This window comes from Zea mays, chromosome 9 (genome assembly GCF_902167145.1).
Source record: "Zea mays cultivar B73 chromosome 9, Zm-B73-REFERENCE-NAM-5.0, whole genome shotgun sequence".
Lineage (NCBI taxonomy): Eukaryota > Viridiplantae > Streptophyta > Magnoliopsida > Poales > Poaceae > Zea > Zea mays.
In genome coordinates this window covers 4,098,084-4,111,877 of record NC_050104.1, presented here as the reverse complement: position 1 = coordinate 4,111,877, position 13,794 = coordinate 4,098,084, and the positions used below count along the sequence as shown (strand labels likewise).

Sequence of the window (13,794 nt, the reverse complement as noted above, 5' to 3'; positions counted from 1 at the left end):
AGTTTTTTTTTTGTTTTGTTGACTGTGGAAAGAAAAACAATAAGCAAATTATTTAACGCTCGGCAAAGGGCCAGAATTGTGAACTATATATACTGCTCCGTCTCGAACTAGGCCATCGGAGCTTCTGCGAGACACTGAGAATCCACGAATCCAGCAGCCTCCATGCATGACCTCCAAGCTCAACGCAGACGTGAAGTTCAGGGCAGCACTCCACGATGTCCCGTTGGGGAAGACCTAATAGGACCGCCAGTAGAAAACGTCACTGTACTAGTACAGTCTCCAGCCGATATACATGCAGCTGAGCCGCTGTCATATCTTGTTCTCTTCCTGTTGTTCGCCACCGTCTCACGAGATCGAGTCCACCTCTCTGCCCAGAGTTGCATCAACGAAAAGAAAAAGGAAAAAAAACCGGCGGTTCCAAAAAAGACTCGGCCACACACAGGCACACGCTCGCTACGAGGCCACAATAATTCGCAGAAGCGACCAAGCTGCACTTGCGCTCGCGGACAAGGCCACCCATCTAAAGGATTCAGAGAGATCTTTGCGAGGCTTGTGGTCGAGATGCCTTCGCCGTTCGCCACAAATACTCCCCGGAGAGCGAGTACTTACTGGCTCGCCATATGGCACCAACAGCAAAACAGCGAAACAGTGCAGAGACAAGCTACAACAACCTACCCTAACAGGCCATTCCTTCCACTGCACTTCATTCGATCCTGAGCTATAGCTGGCTGCCTGAGCTCGCTCCAAGAAGTGTATCTATAGTATAGACACTAGGCTTCGTGTGGCGTGCTCGAGATATGCTTGCAGTGTCGCCGTCGCCGGTGCGGTGTGCCGATGCGGAGGAGTGCGGCGGAGGAGGCGCCAGCAAGGAAATGGAGGAGACCGCCGTCGGGCCTGTGTCCGACTCGGACCTGGATTTCGACTTCACGGTCGACGACATAGACTTCGGGGACTTCTTCCTCAGGCTAGACGACGGGGATGACGCGCTGCCGGGCCTCGAGGTCGACCCTGCCGAGATCGTCTTCGCTGACTTCGAGGCAATCGCCACCGCCGGCGGCGATGGCGGCGTCACGGACCAGGAGGTGCCCAGTGTCCTGCCCTTTGCGGACGCGGCGCACATAGGCGCCGTGGATCCGTGTTGTGGTGTCCTTGGCGAGGACAACGACGCAGCGTGCGCAGACGTGGAAGAAGGGAAAGGGGAGTGCGACCATGCCGACGAGGTAGCAGCCGCCGGTAATAATAATAGCGACTCCGGTGAGGCCGGCTGTGGAGGAGCCTTTGCCGGCGAAAAATCACCGTCGTCGACGGCATCGTCGTCGCAGGAGGCTGAGAGCCGGCGCAAGGTGTCCAAGAAGCACTCCCAAGGGAAGAAGAAAGCAAAGGTACGCAGGGCTACGCATGCAGTATAGGCGTATAGCAATAATTGCAAAGCCCTAAATATATAGCAAAACAAAGCGATGATACCATGCATGTGTGCTCTGCTGACATGTCTTAACTTAACACAGGTGGATTGGACGCCGGAGCTTCACCGGAGATTCGTTCAGGCGGTGGAGGAGCTGGGCATCGACAAGGCGGTGCCGTCCAGGATCCTCGAGATCATGGGGATCGACTCCCTCACGCGGCATAACATAGCCAGCCATCTGCAGGTCCGTGCCGCGACGTACTCCAGCAGCTACTACCAATGTTTCCTTTGTGCTAACCCGCGACCGATTTTGGCTATCTAAATTGGAGCAGAAGTACCGTTCCCACAGGAAGCACATGCTTGCGAGGGAGGTGGAGGCAGCGACGTGGACGACGCACCGGCGGCCGATGTACGCTGCCCCCAGCGGCGCCGTGAAGAGGCCCGACTCTAACGCGTGGACCGTGCCGACCATCGGTTTCCCTCCGCCGGCGGGGACCCCTCCTCGTCCGGTGCAGCACTTCGGGAGGCCACTGCACGTCTGGGGCCATCCGAGTCCGACGCCAGCGGTGGAGTCACCCCGGGTGCCAATGTGGCCTCGGCATCTCGCCCCCCGCGCCCCGCCGCCGCCGCCGTGGGCTCCGCCACCGCCAGCTGACCCGGCGTCGTTCTGGCACCATGCTTACATGAGGGTATGTATGCATTGTACGCACGGCCGGCCGGCCGGCAAGTCTACGTGCTAGTTATTTTTGGATGCACCGTAAGTTAACTAGCTTCCTAGCTAGGGAGATTTAGCTAGCGTTCTGACGGCCGGATTTCGTTTTACCAGCAGGGGCCTGCTGCCCATATGCCAGACCAGGTGGCGGTGACTCCATGCGTGGCAGTGCCAATGGCAGCAGCGGTAATGGTCGTTCGTCAACAATAATGCTGTCAAACAAATGGAAAATGGCGTTCTTCTTTAATAAGAACTTGGTCTTGGTGTCCTGATTTTCAGCGTTTCCCTGCTCCACACGTGAGGGGTTCTTTGCCATGGCCACCTCCGATGTACAGACCTCTCGTTCCTCCAGCACTCGCAGGCAAGAGCCAGCAAGACGCGCTGTTTCAGCTACAGATACAGCCAGTAAGTGTATAGCTAGCTGTAGTGACATTCATGTTTCTTTTCATGCAACAACAATCATGTATTCTGCAGCACTCTCAACTCAGCCCTTCTTTTTTCCTTTCTGTATTTTTCAGTCAAGCGAGAGCATAGATGCAGCAATAGGTGATGTCTTAACGAAGCCGTGGCTGCCGCTGCCCCTCGGACTGAAGCCCCCTTCGGTAGACAGTGTCATGGGCGAGCTGCAGAGGCAAGGCGTAGCGAATGTGCCGCAAGCTTGTGGATGATCCCCGGGGCTGCATAGCTGCTAGCTCGTCCCTGCACGCAGTGCAACAAAAGGAATTTGTCGACATGCCTTTTATGTTTTGAATTCCCGTGAACCGTTTATGGAGCACTCTCAACTCGTTCAGGGTCAGATGAACAGAACATTATAGGAGTACATTCTTTGAGGTTTCAGGTTTGAGGGAAATCAACCTGAGTGCATCCAAGTACAGTGTACTGCCACAGTGCCACGTCGGAAAATGAAGTCTTGACCCGAATAACAAGTATTCCCTCGGGTTATTTGTCGTTTTCGACAAGGTTCGGATCAAACGTATAAAATTTTGACTATAAATAACTATTTATATGCACCGATTTGTTTTAAAAATTAGTTTTATAAAAGTATAAATATATTAAGAGTTTATTTGTACTTTAACAACAAAAATATTGCTCAAAACTATATTTTATAGACTGTATCGTTGTCCTAAACGACAACTAATAGGATATGGGAGAGAGTATCTCAGATTTTAGAGTTTTTTTTGCCAAAATGTATGTGAATGTTACAAGTTAGCCAAAACTTACGCCTGGTTACCCGGTTCCTGTAGGGAAAACGATACCGATACAGGTGGATAGTAAGTAATTCTATATCCCCTAATGTATTTTAATCAGAGTCGGGATTGGATATGGATAATTAGAAACGAGACGAGTACGGATAAAGGGATCAGATATTTATTCGGGCAGATAAATGACGGATACAGATATTATTTAGCCAGATACATGCGGATACTCAATACTTGTCGGATAATATGTAAATTGGTTATTATTCACTCGAAGAATTCAGTTCACGCATATGACGATTACACCATGAGCATTGCATAGACCATAAATCAACATGACGATATAACAATAAGTTAAGATCATACGTAGTCCCACACAATAGTTTGAATGGAATGACAACATTCCAATCACACAATCGTCTAATACAACACATGATAGTTTTCTAACGATATAAGATCTAATATAATACAAGATAGTCCAATACATGTGATATATAGTCTATTAATAAGCTATAGAGTATTGGAGTTACACATATGATGTATATTTTGTTACTTTGATATATATTTGAACATTATTTTTGTTGGGGGCCTTTGTCCTCCGAAGGTCCTCAAAAATACGACTAACATGTTTTTCAAGTATAATACATGTACAGGAACCTTCGTACATGGGATGAAGTTGTGCATGATATGAAGAGCGCGGTTCGGGAGAAGGATCAACCAGTGCCGAAGCTACCCATGAGAAAGCTTCGGATTAGCGGTGAAAAATGAAACCGACTTAAAGGGGAAAAGGTTGTCTAGTCCTTGATAGATTATCCCTGAGTCAATAGTAAATGTCAAGGGCATGAATGTAATTCTATACAGGCTGCGTCATGTGCCTATAAATAGATGAACAGTGACACCGTACTGTTCATGCTGACTTGTATTCACTCGTGCGTCACGCTTGGATTTTTACCTTCTGTCAAGCCGATGGTATAAATGTAATTCAATATTGTTCATGTTTATTCATGATTAGATAATAAAAATGTTTTGATAATGTCATATAATTATTCATGTTATTTTACATGTTCCATATGCTTTTACTTGCTTTATAATATACTGAGATGATAAAGGTACACCCTTCATAACCTTCGTCTGAAGATCATTATATCCTAAGGGACATAATGCTTCGAAGGACGAATGTCTTTAACTATTTTGTGTTGCTTTGTTCTTAACTCATAGCATTTGAGAACAAGTCCCCAACATTGGCGCCCACCTCCGGTGAACTCATTCGACCACCTTCGGCAAGCTGTGACCTTTGTCATGCCGCCGAAGAAAGCTTCAGGGCTAGGGGCTGCACTGCAGCCATTGGACGTCAACCAAGACACATTGCATGAAGCCCGAAGCCAAAAAAGGAAGGCTACAAGTCCAACGCCTCAGGAGGAAGAGTTGGACCAAGAGATCAAGGATCTCGAAGTTATCAACAGGTCCAGAGGAAAAAAGAGAAGATGCTTCGTCTCGCCGATCTTCAGAAGAAGATCAATGAGGCCGCTGAAGAAATGTGTCATCTCACTCAAGATGACCAGGACCGAAGGCCTCAGCACAGGGAGCTTCATCAAGAGGACTCATTCAACGAAGATGAATGGTACGATGACTTTCATCATGGTAACTTTATTTTTGATGATGCTTCTCCCCTAGCAACAGAATTGCAGGCTATTCCATGGCCACAATCCTATAAGCCACCCCAGTTGCCCATGTACGATGGGCATTCGGACCCAAAGCAAATCTTGATGAGCAATGAGGCAACAATATCCTCATATGGAGGCAACGCCGTTGTCATGGCAAAGTCCTTCGTCATGGCAGTCCGAAGTGTGGCCTAGACATGGTACTCTTCTCTCCGGCCAGGGACAATCACATCATGGCAGAAGCTTAAGGACATGTTGGTCACCAATTTTCAAGGGTTTCAGACGAAGCCAGTCACAGCTCAGGCCTTGTTACAGTGCACACAAGATAATGAGGAGTACCTTCAGGTGTATGTCCTAAGGTTCTTACGTCTGAGAGCACAAGCGCCAACAGTGCCCAATGAAATCGTCATTGAGGCCATGATCAAGGGTCTTCGACCAGGACCTATGGCTCAATACTTTGTTAGGAAACCCCCTCAGACCCTGGAGAAGCTGCTTCAGAAGATGGATAAGTACATCCGAGCTGATAATGATTTTTGCCAGAGAAGGGAGGAAGCTTATAGGTTTTCTGAGATGACTAGGGGCTTCGGAGGAAGAATGCACCCCAGGCATGTCAGATCAATCCACAGCTCCAGTCAGAGTGATGACAAAGGAAGCTAGTTTCAGAGGCCATAACACAGCTCACAGTCATCAGGGCACCAACAAAGCTCCTTCAGGCCACTAGCTTCAAGGGGCAGAGGCGGCAGGGGCTTCGGAGGAAGATATGGGGATTAGCCCAGGAAAATGTATTGCTTATTCTGTGGTGAAGACAAGGGCCACATTACAAGAACGTGCCAGATTACCATTCAGAAGCAAAAGGAAATTGCCGAAGCAGGTTTTACATACTGCTTCGTGCTACTCTCCCTACATACTAGAATATGTGGGCAACCAACCTGCAGCTTCTGTTGCTTCGGTAAGTCATTCACAAGCTTCCTGGCCTCGGCTTCCACTGCTACCACCATTGCCACCTACTCATACCCAAAGCCAGCAGCCAGAAGGGCGCCAGCACCCCCAACAGCAATGCGACTTCAGGGAGGAGTCCGAAGCTCGTACAGTCAACAGCACTGTACCAGAATCGAAGCACATATAATAAGGAATATCCTACTTCTGAAGTACTTTTATCTTTTATGCCGTTTTTACTTTCTGTTTGAGAAACAAGTAATGAAAACTCAGTTTCAATTTCTTGTAATAATTCTGCCTACACAAGAATGAAATATATCTTCTTCATAGATTTATGAAGCTCGAAAGACGACTCTTAAAGAAACAAAGTGGATTTCGAAGCTCAAAAGTCGTTCCTAAGGGAATGTAGAGCCAAAATTGACGAATCTACAAAAAGTCATTCCTAAGGGAGTGCAGCGTAAGTTTTCTGCTCAAAAGTCATTCCTAAGGGAATGCAGAGCCAAAATTGATGAAGCTACAAAAAGTCGTTCGTAAGGGAGCGCAGTGTAAGTTTTCTGCTCAAAAGTCGTTCCAAAGGGAATGCAGAGCCAAATACCACCAAAATATAAGGCGAAGAAGTTCAAAAATCGTTCCTAAGGGGATGCAGAACTTATACCACCGAAATAGAAGGTGAAGAAGCTCAAAATTCATTCCTAAGGGGATGCAGAGCTTAGACTCAAAAGACGTTCCTAAGGGGATGAAGAGTCTTCCGTGTACCAGTGTGGGCGTATGTGTGGGTGTTAAAGCATCATCATATTGCATCATATCATCGCATCATTTAGCATAGCATCACATCATACATCTTCTCGCATCAACAGAAAGAATGAATACGAAGCAAATCTTTGGAAATACTTCGATTAAATGAAAATGTGCTAAGGCACGAAACAAGCTTCGGATGACAATTCTATCAGATCTGCCCTAGAAGGGGTTTCCTTCTTTACGAAGCATGAAAAGAAGGGAAGTTTTTTTTCGCCGAAGGCTCAAAGAGCTGTATGTGTGTATGTTTCATGCATCGCAAAGAAATAAATTACAACAATTTACATATTCGATTCAATGTTACATACATCAAATGTTACATAGTTTTGTTACATTAGAAGCTTAATCTTCCTTCAATTGTTCCATACATCAAGCATTTCAAGATATTATCACAATAAAATCTATTCTTCTCTAAGGACTTTTTCTACAACTTCGTTCAAAAGTTTATCGACGACTTCGTCGATAATGGAGTTCGCCATGCTGATAATATCCAGTGATTCCTTCATTTCTAGATCAGCTAGGGGATTGTATGACTCCGGTGGCGGGGACAGTTCAGCTGAAGTAGGTAAACTGATTAGTTCGAAGCCACAAAGCAAACCGAAGCCAAAAAATCAAAAAATAATATCTATGCGCCTTTCGCGTTCAGCAGCCTCTTCAGCTCGCTTTGCTTCTTCCCGGGCGTCGTGGGTATCTTTTTCGTTCTTTTTTATAATTTTGTTGGCCAGATCTTGGCCACCGTTCACCCAGACATCAGAATAAAACTTCTCGCCACTAAAGTTGCTTCGGCTGAAGGATCTTTCATATCGTCTAAGAAGAAGGCAGCTTCGGCTTGGGCTATAGCCTTGATGTGATCACATCCGGCCTTCTCCAGAATAGCTGAGATTCCTCGAGCGTCGGAAAACGCACAAATATCCCCGCGACCATTCAAGATTTCCTTGAAGGCTTTGACTTCTCCACTTATCCATTCAATAACGCCCTCGGGGTCACCTCGGATAAAATTTTCTTCAGAAGAATAGGCGCCCACTTTGGAGAAGCTAGTTTATAATTTCTTCACGCAATCCAAGGATTTTTCAAAACACTTCTCCTTGGATTCGTGAAGCTCTTCAACATTTTTCTCTAGTTTATTCTTCCAATATTCACTAATCTCTTGGTTAGCATGTGCGAGCGCACAGTTCTCCTTAGCTTCGGCCAGTTGTCTCCGAAGGTCTTCAACCTCGGCTTTTTGGGCTTCGGCCTGAGCATTGTACTTAGCTTCGTCTTCTTTTATTTTATTCACCAATGAAAACAAAATTTTGTCTTTCTCTACACCTTCGTTTCTCAGTTCAATCACCTCTGAGCGAAGGTTGCTAGGAGCCATTGTACAGCCTTCGTCTTCGGCGCTCTTTTGTGCCCTCAAGGCATTACTAAGAATTAAGCCCTGCAAAGAAGAAAAAAGAATTGAGCATGGCAATAAAATACTTCATTTTCCAACTTCAAAGTTAACTTCTATACCTTTATACTATTGTACGTGAGACTATCAGCAAGATCATCCTTCGATATAACTGAAAGGCCTTCTTCAAGCTTTGGAAATCCCATACTTTTAGCTATCTCCCAGCAAACGGATATTTCTTTGTTGTCTGGGAGACAGTACAGGATATCATCTTCGTTAGTGCCGTTAAACACTAAGGCTACCTTCGGATATTTTAATTTTTGGGCATAGTGTCTGGCTTCCAGGATTTCTTCTTCGAATAATTTCTTCTCCGAAGCATGTCGATAAATGTAATCAACAGCTTCGACTGGAGCTTCGACGGCAGGAGATTTCGCTTTTTCTGCCATACCATGCCCTACTGTCATGCTGGTATCTGAAGTTTGCTGATCAGCCTTGTCTTCGGGCGCGACAGCCATCGTCTCAATGGGCACTTTAGGCTCAGCTTCGGCTTCAACCTGGCTCTTGGCAACTTCGACAGCTTCCTTAATAGGAGCAGGGGTCAAGGCCTTTGTAGTCTCCATAATAGCGTCTAGCACGCTGGCCATCCTCTTCCTCTTGGGAGTTGCGGCAGGAGCTTTTTGCATCTTCGGCAAATTTGCCTCTGCCTGTGGGCTCAGGATTTCTGGTATTTTTATTATTTTTCCACCTGTGGCTTTTCGGCCTTATCATCCTTAGCTTCGGTTGGCCCGACTGTAGGCAACTTCGGCACTACAATCGGCTCTTCAACGCTCTGCACAATCGGAGCAGCTGGTTTTGCTTCGGTAGTTGAAGAGGCCCCTTCGCCAAATTTAGGCACTACGGTCGGTTCAATATATCGCGGCCGGTAGGTCAGAACCTTCACTTTTTTGCCCTTCGGCACAGCTGTGGTAGCCGAAGCGGCAGTCTTTCTCTTTTTTCCTTGCCCTCGTAGCAGGTAGCGGTAATCAGGGTATACAAAGCCAATCGCATCAAATACCCTGTTCAATCTTTTCTTGCCCCGACCCCCGAAGGCTGCGGACAAGGCATCATCTTTGGCCTTGGAATATGTCCCAAGCAGCTCGTCACTGGTAGCTTCAATACATTTCAACCAATCATTATCTGGCTCATCAAACTTCTCCCTAAATCTGAAGGTATACTTCAGTTGGACTAGGCCACCTTCACTGGATTCGTCAGTAGTCTCCTTCGGCATATCCCAGCTCTCCACAAGTGGCCACACCCGGAAGGATATGTGCTCTTGAATTAAATCCCTCATGCTAATGAAGGCGCAAACAGTACTAAAGGCCTTCTGGCATGCTTCAACATCGCTATCAATATTCACCTTTGGCCTTCGGAGGCCGAAGCAAGACCAGATGGGGCGCTGGATAATTTCCTTGATGTCTTCCCTTTTAATCAGATCATTTCTAATATAAAACCACTCCTCCATCCAGGCCCTGGGCCATCTTTTCAGGTATGTTGGCACCAGATAACTTGCATTAGAGCAGGCAATGAACCCGTAGCAGCCGAAGTTGTTGTGGTATTGTTCTTTGCCAATATCCTTCATCTCGTATAAAAGCTCGTGCATATTGCAGAAGCACTTCGCGTTCGGCTCCAGCCCCTGGCTTCTTATAGCCCAGACAAATATCCCCATCCTAATTACAGCTTCGAGGGTAATCTGATGAAGAAAAATCTGAAAAATCTTTAATACCTCAATCACAAATTTGCTCAGTGGGAACCTGAGACCTGCTTTCAGGAAGCTTCGGTAAATAACAACTTCATTTTCCTCAGGAGCAAGGGCAGTGCTGTCTCCTCCAACCCTCACAATGGACATATCGCGGAAATATCTCCCCCTCATGGCGTTAATATGATTTTGTTTGATGCTCGATTTCCCGAAGATTGTATGGCTTGGCCGCCAGGCCGATCCTCAGAATCTTCATCTCCACTCTCCGCATCATAACTATCAATGCCATCAGAATCTTCAGATAAGCCCTCCATTATCTCCTTAGTAATTTTCTCTGTGTTCGTCTTTGCCATAGATTCATAAAACCCAGCGATGAAAGGATCTGCAACTTTCTTTTCTTCATACAGCTTCTTCTCCTCAGTTATCTTCTCTCCAGCCATCTTCTTCTCCTCAGACATGAGGCAAACGTATTTAAACTGAAGCTCGAAAATCAAACAAGAGCTAGTGAGCAAAAGCTAAAAATTTGAAAAAATAACGCAAACAGCAGAAATGGCGTATCAGATACTGCCGCCATGGGTTCATATTTATACGCCTAGTGCCCTGCAACTTGGCGGGCCCTGTCTGTCATTGACTTTTGCTATTCTAGCGAAGGGAAGGTGTTTTTTCGGACCTTCAGCTTAAGGCCTTCGTTCACGTCGCAGTCTGAATTTATTGTCATAACAAATTAACACTACAAGGGGCTACTGTTGGGGGCCTTCGTCCTCCGAAGGTCCTCAAAAACACGACTAACATGTTTACCAAGTATAATACATGTACAGAAACCTTCGGACATGGGATGAAGTTGTGCATGATATGAAGAGCGCGGTTCGGGAGAAGGATGAACCAGTGCCGAAGCTACTCGTGAGAAAGCTTCGGATTAGCGGTGAAAAATGGAACCAACTTAAAGGGGAAAAGGTTGTCTAGTCCTTGTTAGATTATCCATGAGTCAATAGTAAATGTCAAGGACATGAATGTAATTGTATACAAGCTGTGTCCTGTGCTTATAAATAGATGAACAGTGACACCGTACTATTCATGCTGACTTGTATTCACTCGCGCGTCACGCTTGGATTTTTACCTTCTGTCAAGCCGATGGTATAAATGTAATTCAATATTGTTCATGTTTATTCATGATTAGATAATAAAAATGATCTGATAATGTCATATAATTATTCATGTTATTTTCCATGTTCCATATGCTTTTACTTGCTTTATAATATACTGAGATGATGAAGGTACGCCCTTCATAACCTTCGTCTGAAGATCATTATATCCTAAGGGAAATAATGCTTCGAAGGACGAAGGACTTTAACTATTAACATTTTGTGTTGCCTTGTTCTTAACTCATAGCATTTGAGAACAAGTCCCCAAAAATTTTAATAATATCGAAATAAATATGTGCTCAAACAAAAATGTGATATACTACAAAGTTGTAGATCTCTTTGAGCTATACAATTTTCATATAAACTTTATTTTTATTCGAGTTCGCAGGTAAAAGTTATGATTTTATAAAAATATTGTAAAAAAAGAAAAACGGGTACCCCTATACGACCCTAATACTAAGGTATTTACCTGGTAATTCTCGCTCCAAATCCTACCCGAATCTAAAACTGTACTATCCAGGTACTACATGTATCCGTTCTGAATATAAAAGTACATGTATTCAATACCCAACGGGTATACCTGACCCGTTTTCACCCCTACCTAACAATAGTTGGATTACAATTGGGTTTTCCAATATAAGGTGCAACCATACACATTTGTGCAACCTTACTGAAAGGGAAATGTGCCCTTGGGCCATTTCTAAGTATTTTGGTGATTGAGTGCCAACACAAGTGCTTAAATATGAATTTATGCTCATGGATGGACAAAGTGCAAATCAAGAGTAAAGGTATGTTTCTAAGCCTTAGTACATTGGTTTTGTGTACTAATATACTTGTCTAAGTGTTAGAAACAGAAAGAAGAAGAAAAGAAAAGAGGTAAAAAAGGCTTGGCTGTGTACAGCCAAGACTCAGCTCAGTCTGGCACACCGGACTGTCCGGTGGTGCACCGGACAGTGTCCGGTGCGCCAGGCTGACTCGGCGTGAAGTGGCCGCTCTCGGGAATTCGCCGACGGCGTACGGCTAAAATTCACCGGACTGTCCGGTGTGCACCGGACTGTCCGGTGAGCCAACTGTCGGCCGGGCCAACGGTCGGCCGCGGAATCTGCGCGCGACACGTGGCCGGGCCAACGGTCGGAAGGGGGCACCGGACTGTCCGGTGTGCACCGGACATGTCCGGTGCGCCAACGGCTCCCAGATCTGCAACGGTCGGCCGCGCCATTTTAGGAAGGAAATCGGGCACCGGACAGTGTCCGGTGTGCACCGGACTGTCCGGTGCCCCCGATGACAGAAGGCAAGAATGGCTTTCCAGATTTGTGCTCAACGGCTCCTAGCTGCCTTGGGGCTATAAAAGGGACCCCTAGGCGCATGGAGGAGTACACCAAGCATCCTTTGAGCATTATTGATCACTCACACTACATTCTTGCGCACTTGTTCGACATTCTAGTGATTTGAGCTCCGTTCTAGTGTGCTAGTCTCTTGAGCTCAAGTCTGGGTTTTGTGTGTGCGTAATCGCTGTGATCTTTGTGTCGTGTGTGAGTTGCTAATCCCTCCCTTGCTCCGTGATTCTTTGTGAATATCTTTTGTAAGGGCGAGAGGCTCCAAGCTGTGGAGATTCCTCGCAAGTGGGATTAAGAAAAGCAAAGCAACACCGTGGTATTCAAGTTGGTCTTTGGACCGCTTGAGAGGGGTTGATTGCAACCCTCGTCCGTTGGGACGCCACAACGTGGAGTAGGCAAGCGTTGGTCTTGGCCGAACCACGGGATAACCACCGTGCCATCTCTGTGATTGATATCTCTTGGTTATTGTGTTGTGTTGAGATCCTTCTCTAGTCACTTGGCAAATTACTGTGCTAACAATTAATCAAGTTTTGTGGCTTAAGATTTTGAAGTGTTACAGGATCACCTATTCACCCCCCCTAGGTGCTCTCAATTGGTATCAGAGCCGTTCTCTTCAAGAAAGGGACTAACCGCCCGAAGAGATGGATCCTAAGGGCAAGGGGATGGTGATCGACGACAAGGAGAAGGAGACCTTCGTCAATGAGCCCAATGATGACAAGCCCACCGACTCAGGCTCGGGCCACAAAAGAAAAGACGGGAGGAAGAAGAAGACAAGGCGCATCAAGGAAATTGTCTACTACGACAGCGACGAATCTTCCTCCTCCCAAAAGGACGACGACGACCACGATAGACGAAAGACGGTTAACTCAAACTTTTCTTTCGATTATTCACGCATCCCGCATAGTTCAAATGCTCAATTGCTCCCCATTCCACTTGGCAAGCCCCCTCACTTTGATGGAGAGGACTACGGATTTTGGAGCCACAAAATGCGTACTCACCTGTTTTCTCTCCATCCTAGCATTTGGGAGATTGTGGAAAGTGGAATGAAATTTGATAGCTCGGATAGCCCTGTGTTTATTAATGAACAAATTCATAAAAATGCACAAGCTACTACTGTGTTGCTAGCCTCTTTGTGCAGGGACGAGTATCACAAGGTGAGCGGCTTGGACAATGCCAAGTAGATCTGGGACACCCTCAAGATCTCTCATGAGGGAAACGACGTCACCTTGCTCACCAAAATGGAGTTGGTGGAAGGCAAGCTTGGACGGTTCGCGATGATAAGGGGCGAGGAGCCGACACAAACATACAACCGGCTCAAGACCCTCATCAACAAAATAAGGAGCTACGGGAGCACGCGATGGACGGACCACGACGTCGTCCGCCTAATGCTAAGGTCATTTACCGTTCTTGATCCTCATTTGGTGAACAATATTCGTGAAAATCCCAGGTACACCAAGATGTCGCCCGAAGAAGTTCTTGGGAAATTCGTTAGCGGGCGAATGATGATCA

General features: G+C 46.2%; 1 protein-coding gene across 2 annotated transcripts; it reads left to right on the top strand.

Moving 5' to 3' along the window:
• Positions 1 to 558: 558 nt before the first annotated feature.
• On the top strand, positions 559 to 3,063 carry LOC541882 (G2-like 1). 2 transcript variants are annotated; one of them, XM_008660791.3, is made up of 6 exons: positions 559 to 1,382; positions 1,506 to 1,646; positions 1,735 to 2,091; positions 2,229 to 2,300; positions 2,394 to 2,519; positions 2,633 to 3,063. In XM_008660791.3, the coding sequence occupies exons 1-6, from the start codon at positions 798 to 800 to the stop codon at positions 2,780 to 2,782; spliced, it is 1,431 nt and encodes a 476-aa protein (XP_008659013.1). In that variant the 5' UTR covers positions 559 to 797; the 3' UTR covers positions 2,783 to 3,063. The 2 variants fall into 2 exon arrangements, with proteins under 2 accessions (XP_008659013.1, NP_001105018.1); NM_001111548.1 differs by having other exon boundaries at positions 636 to 1,382; positions 2,232 to 2,300; positions 2,633 to 3,035.
• The last annotated feature ends 10,731 nt before the right edge of the window (positions 3,064 to 13,794 follow it).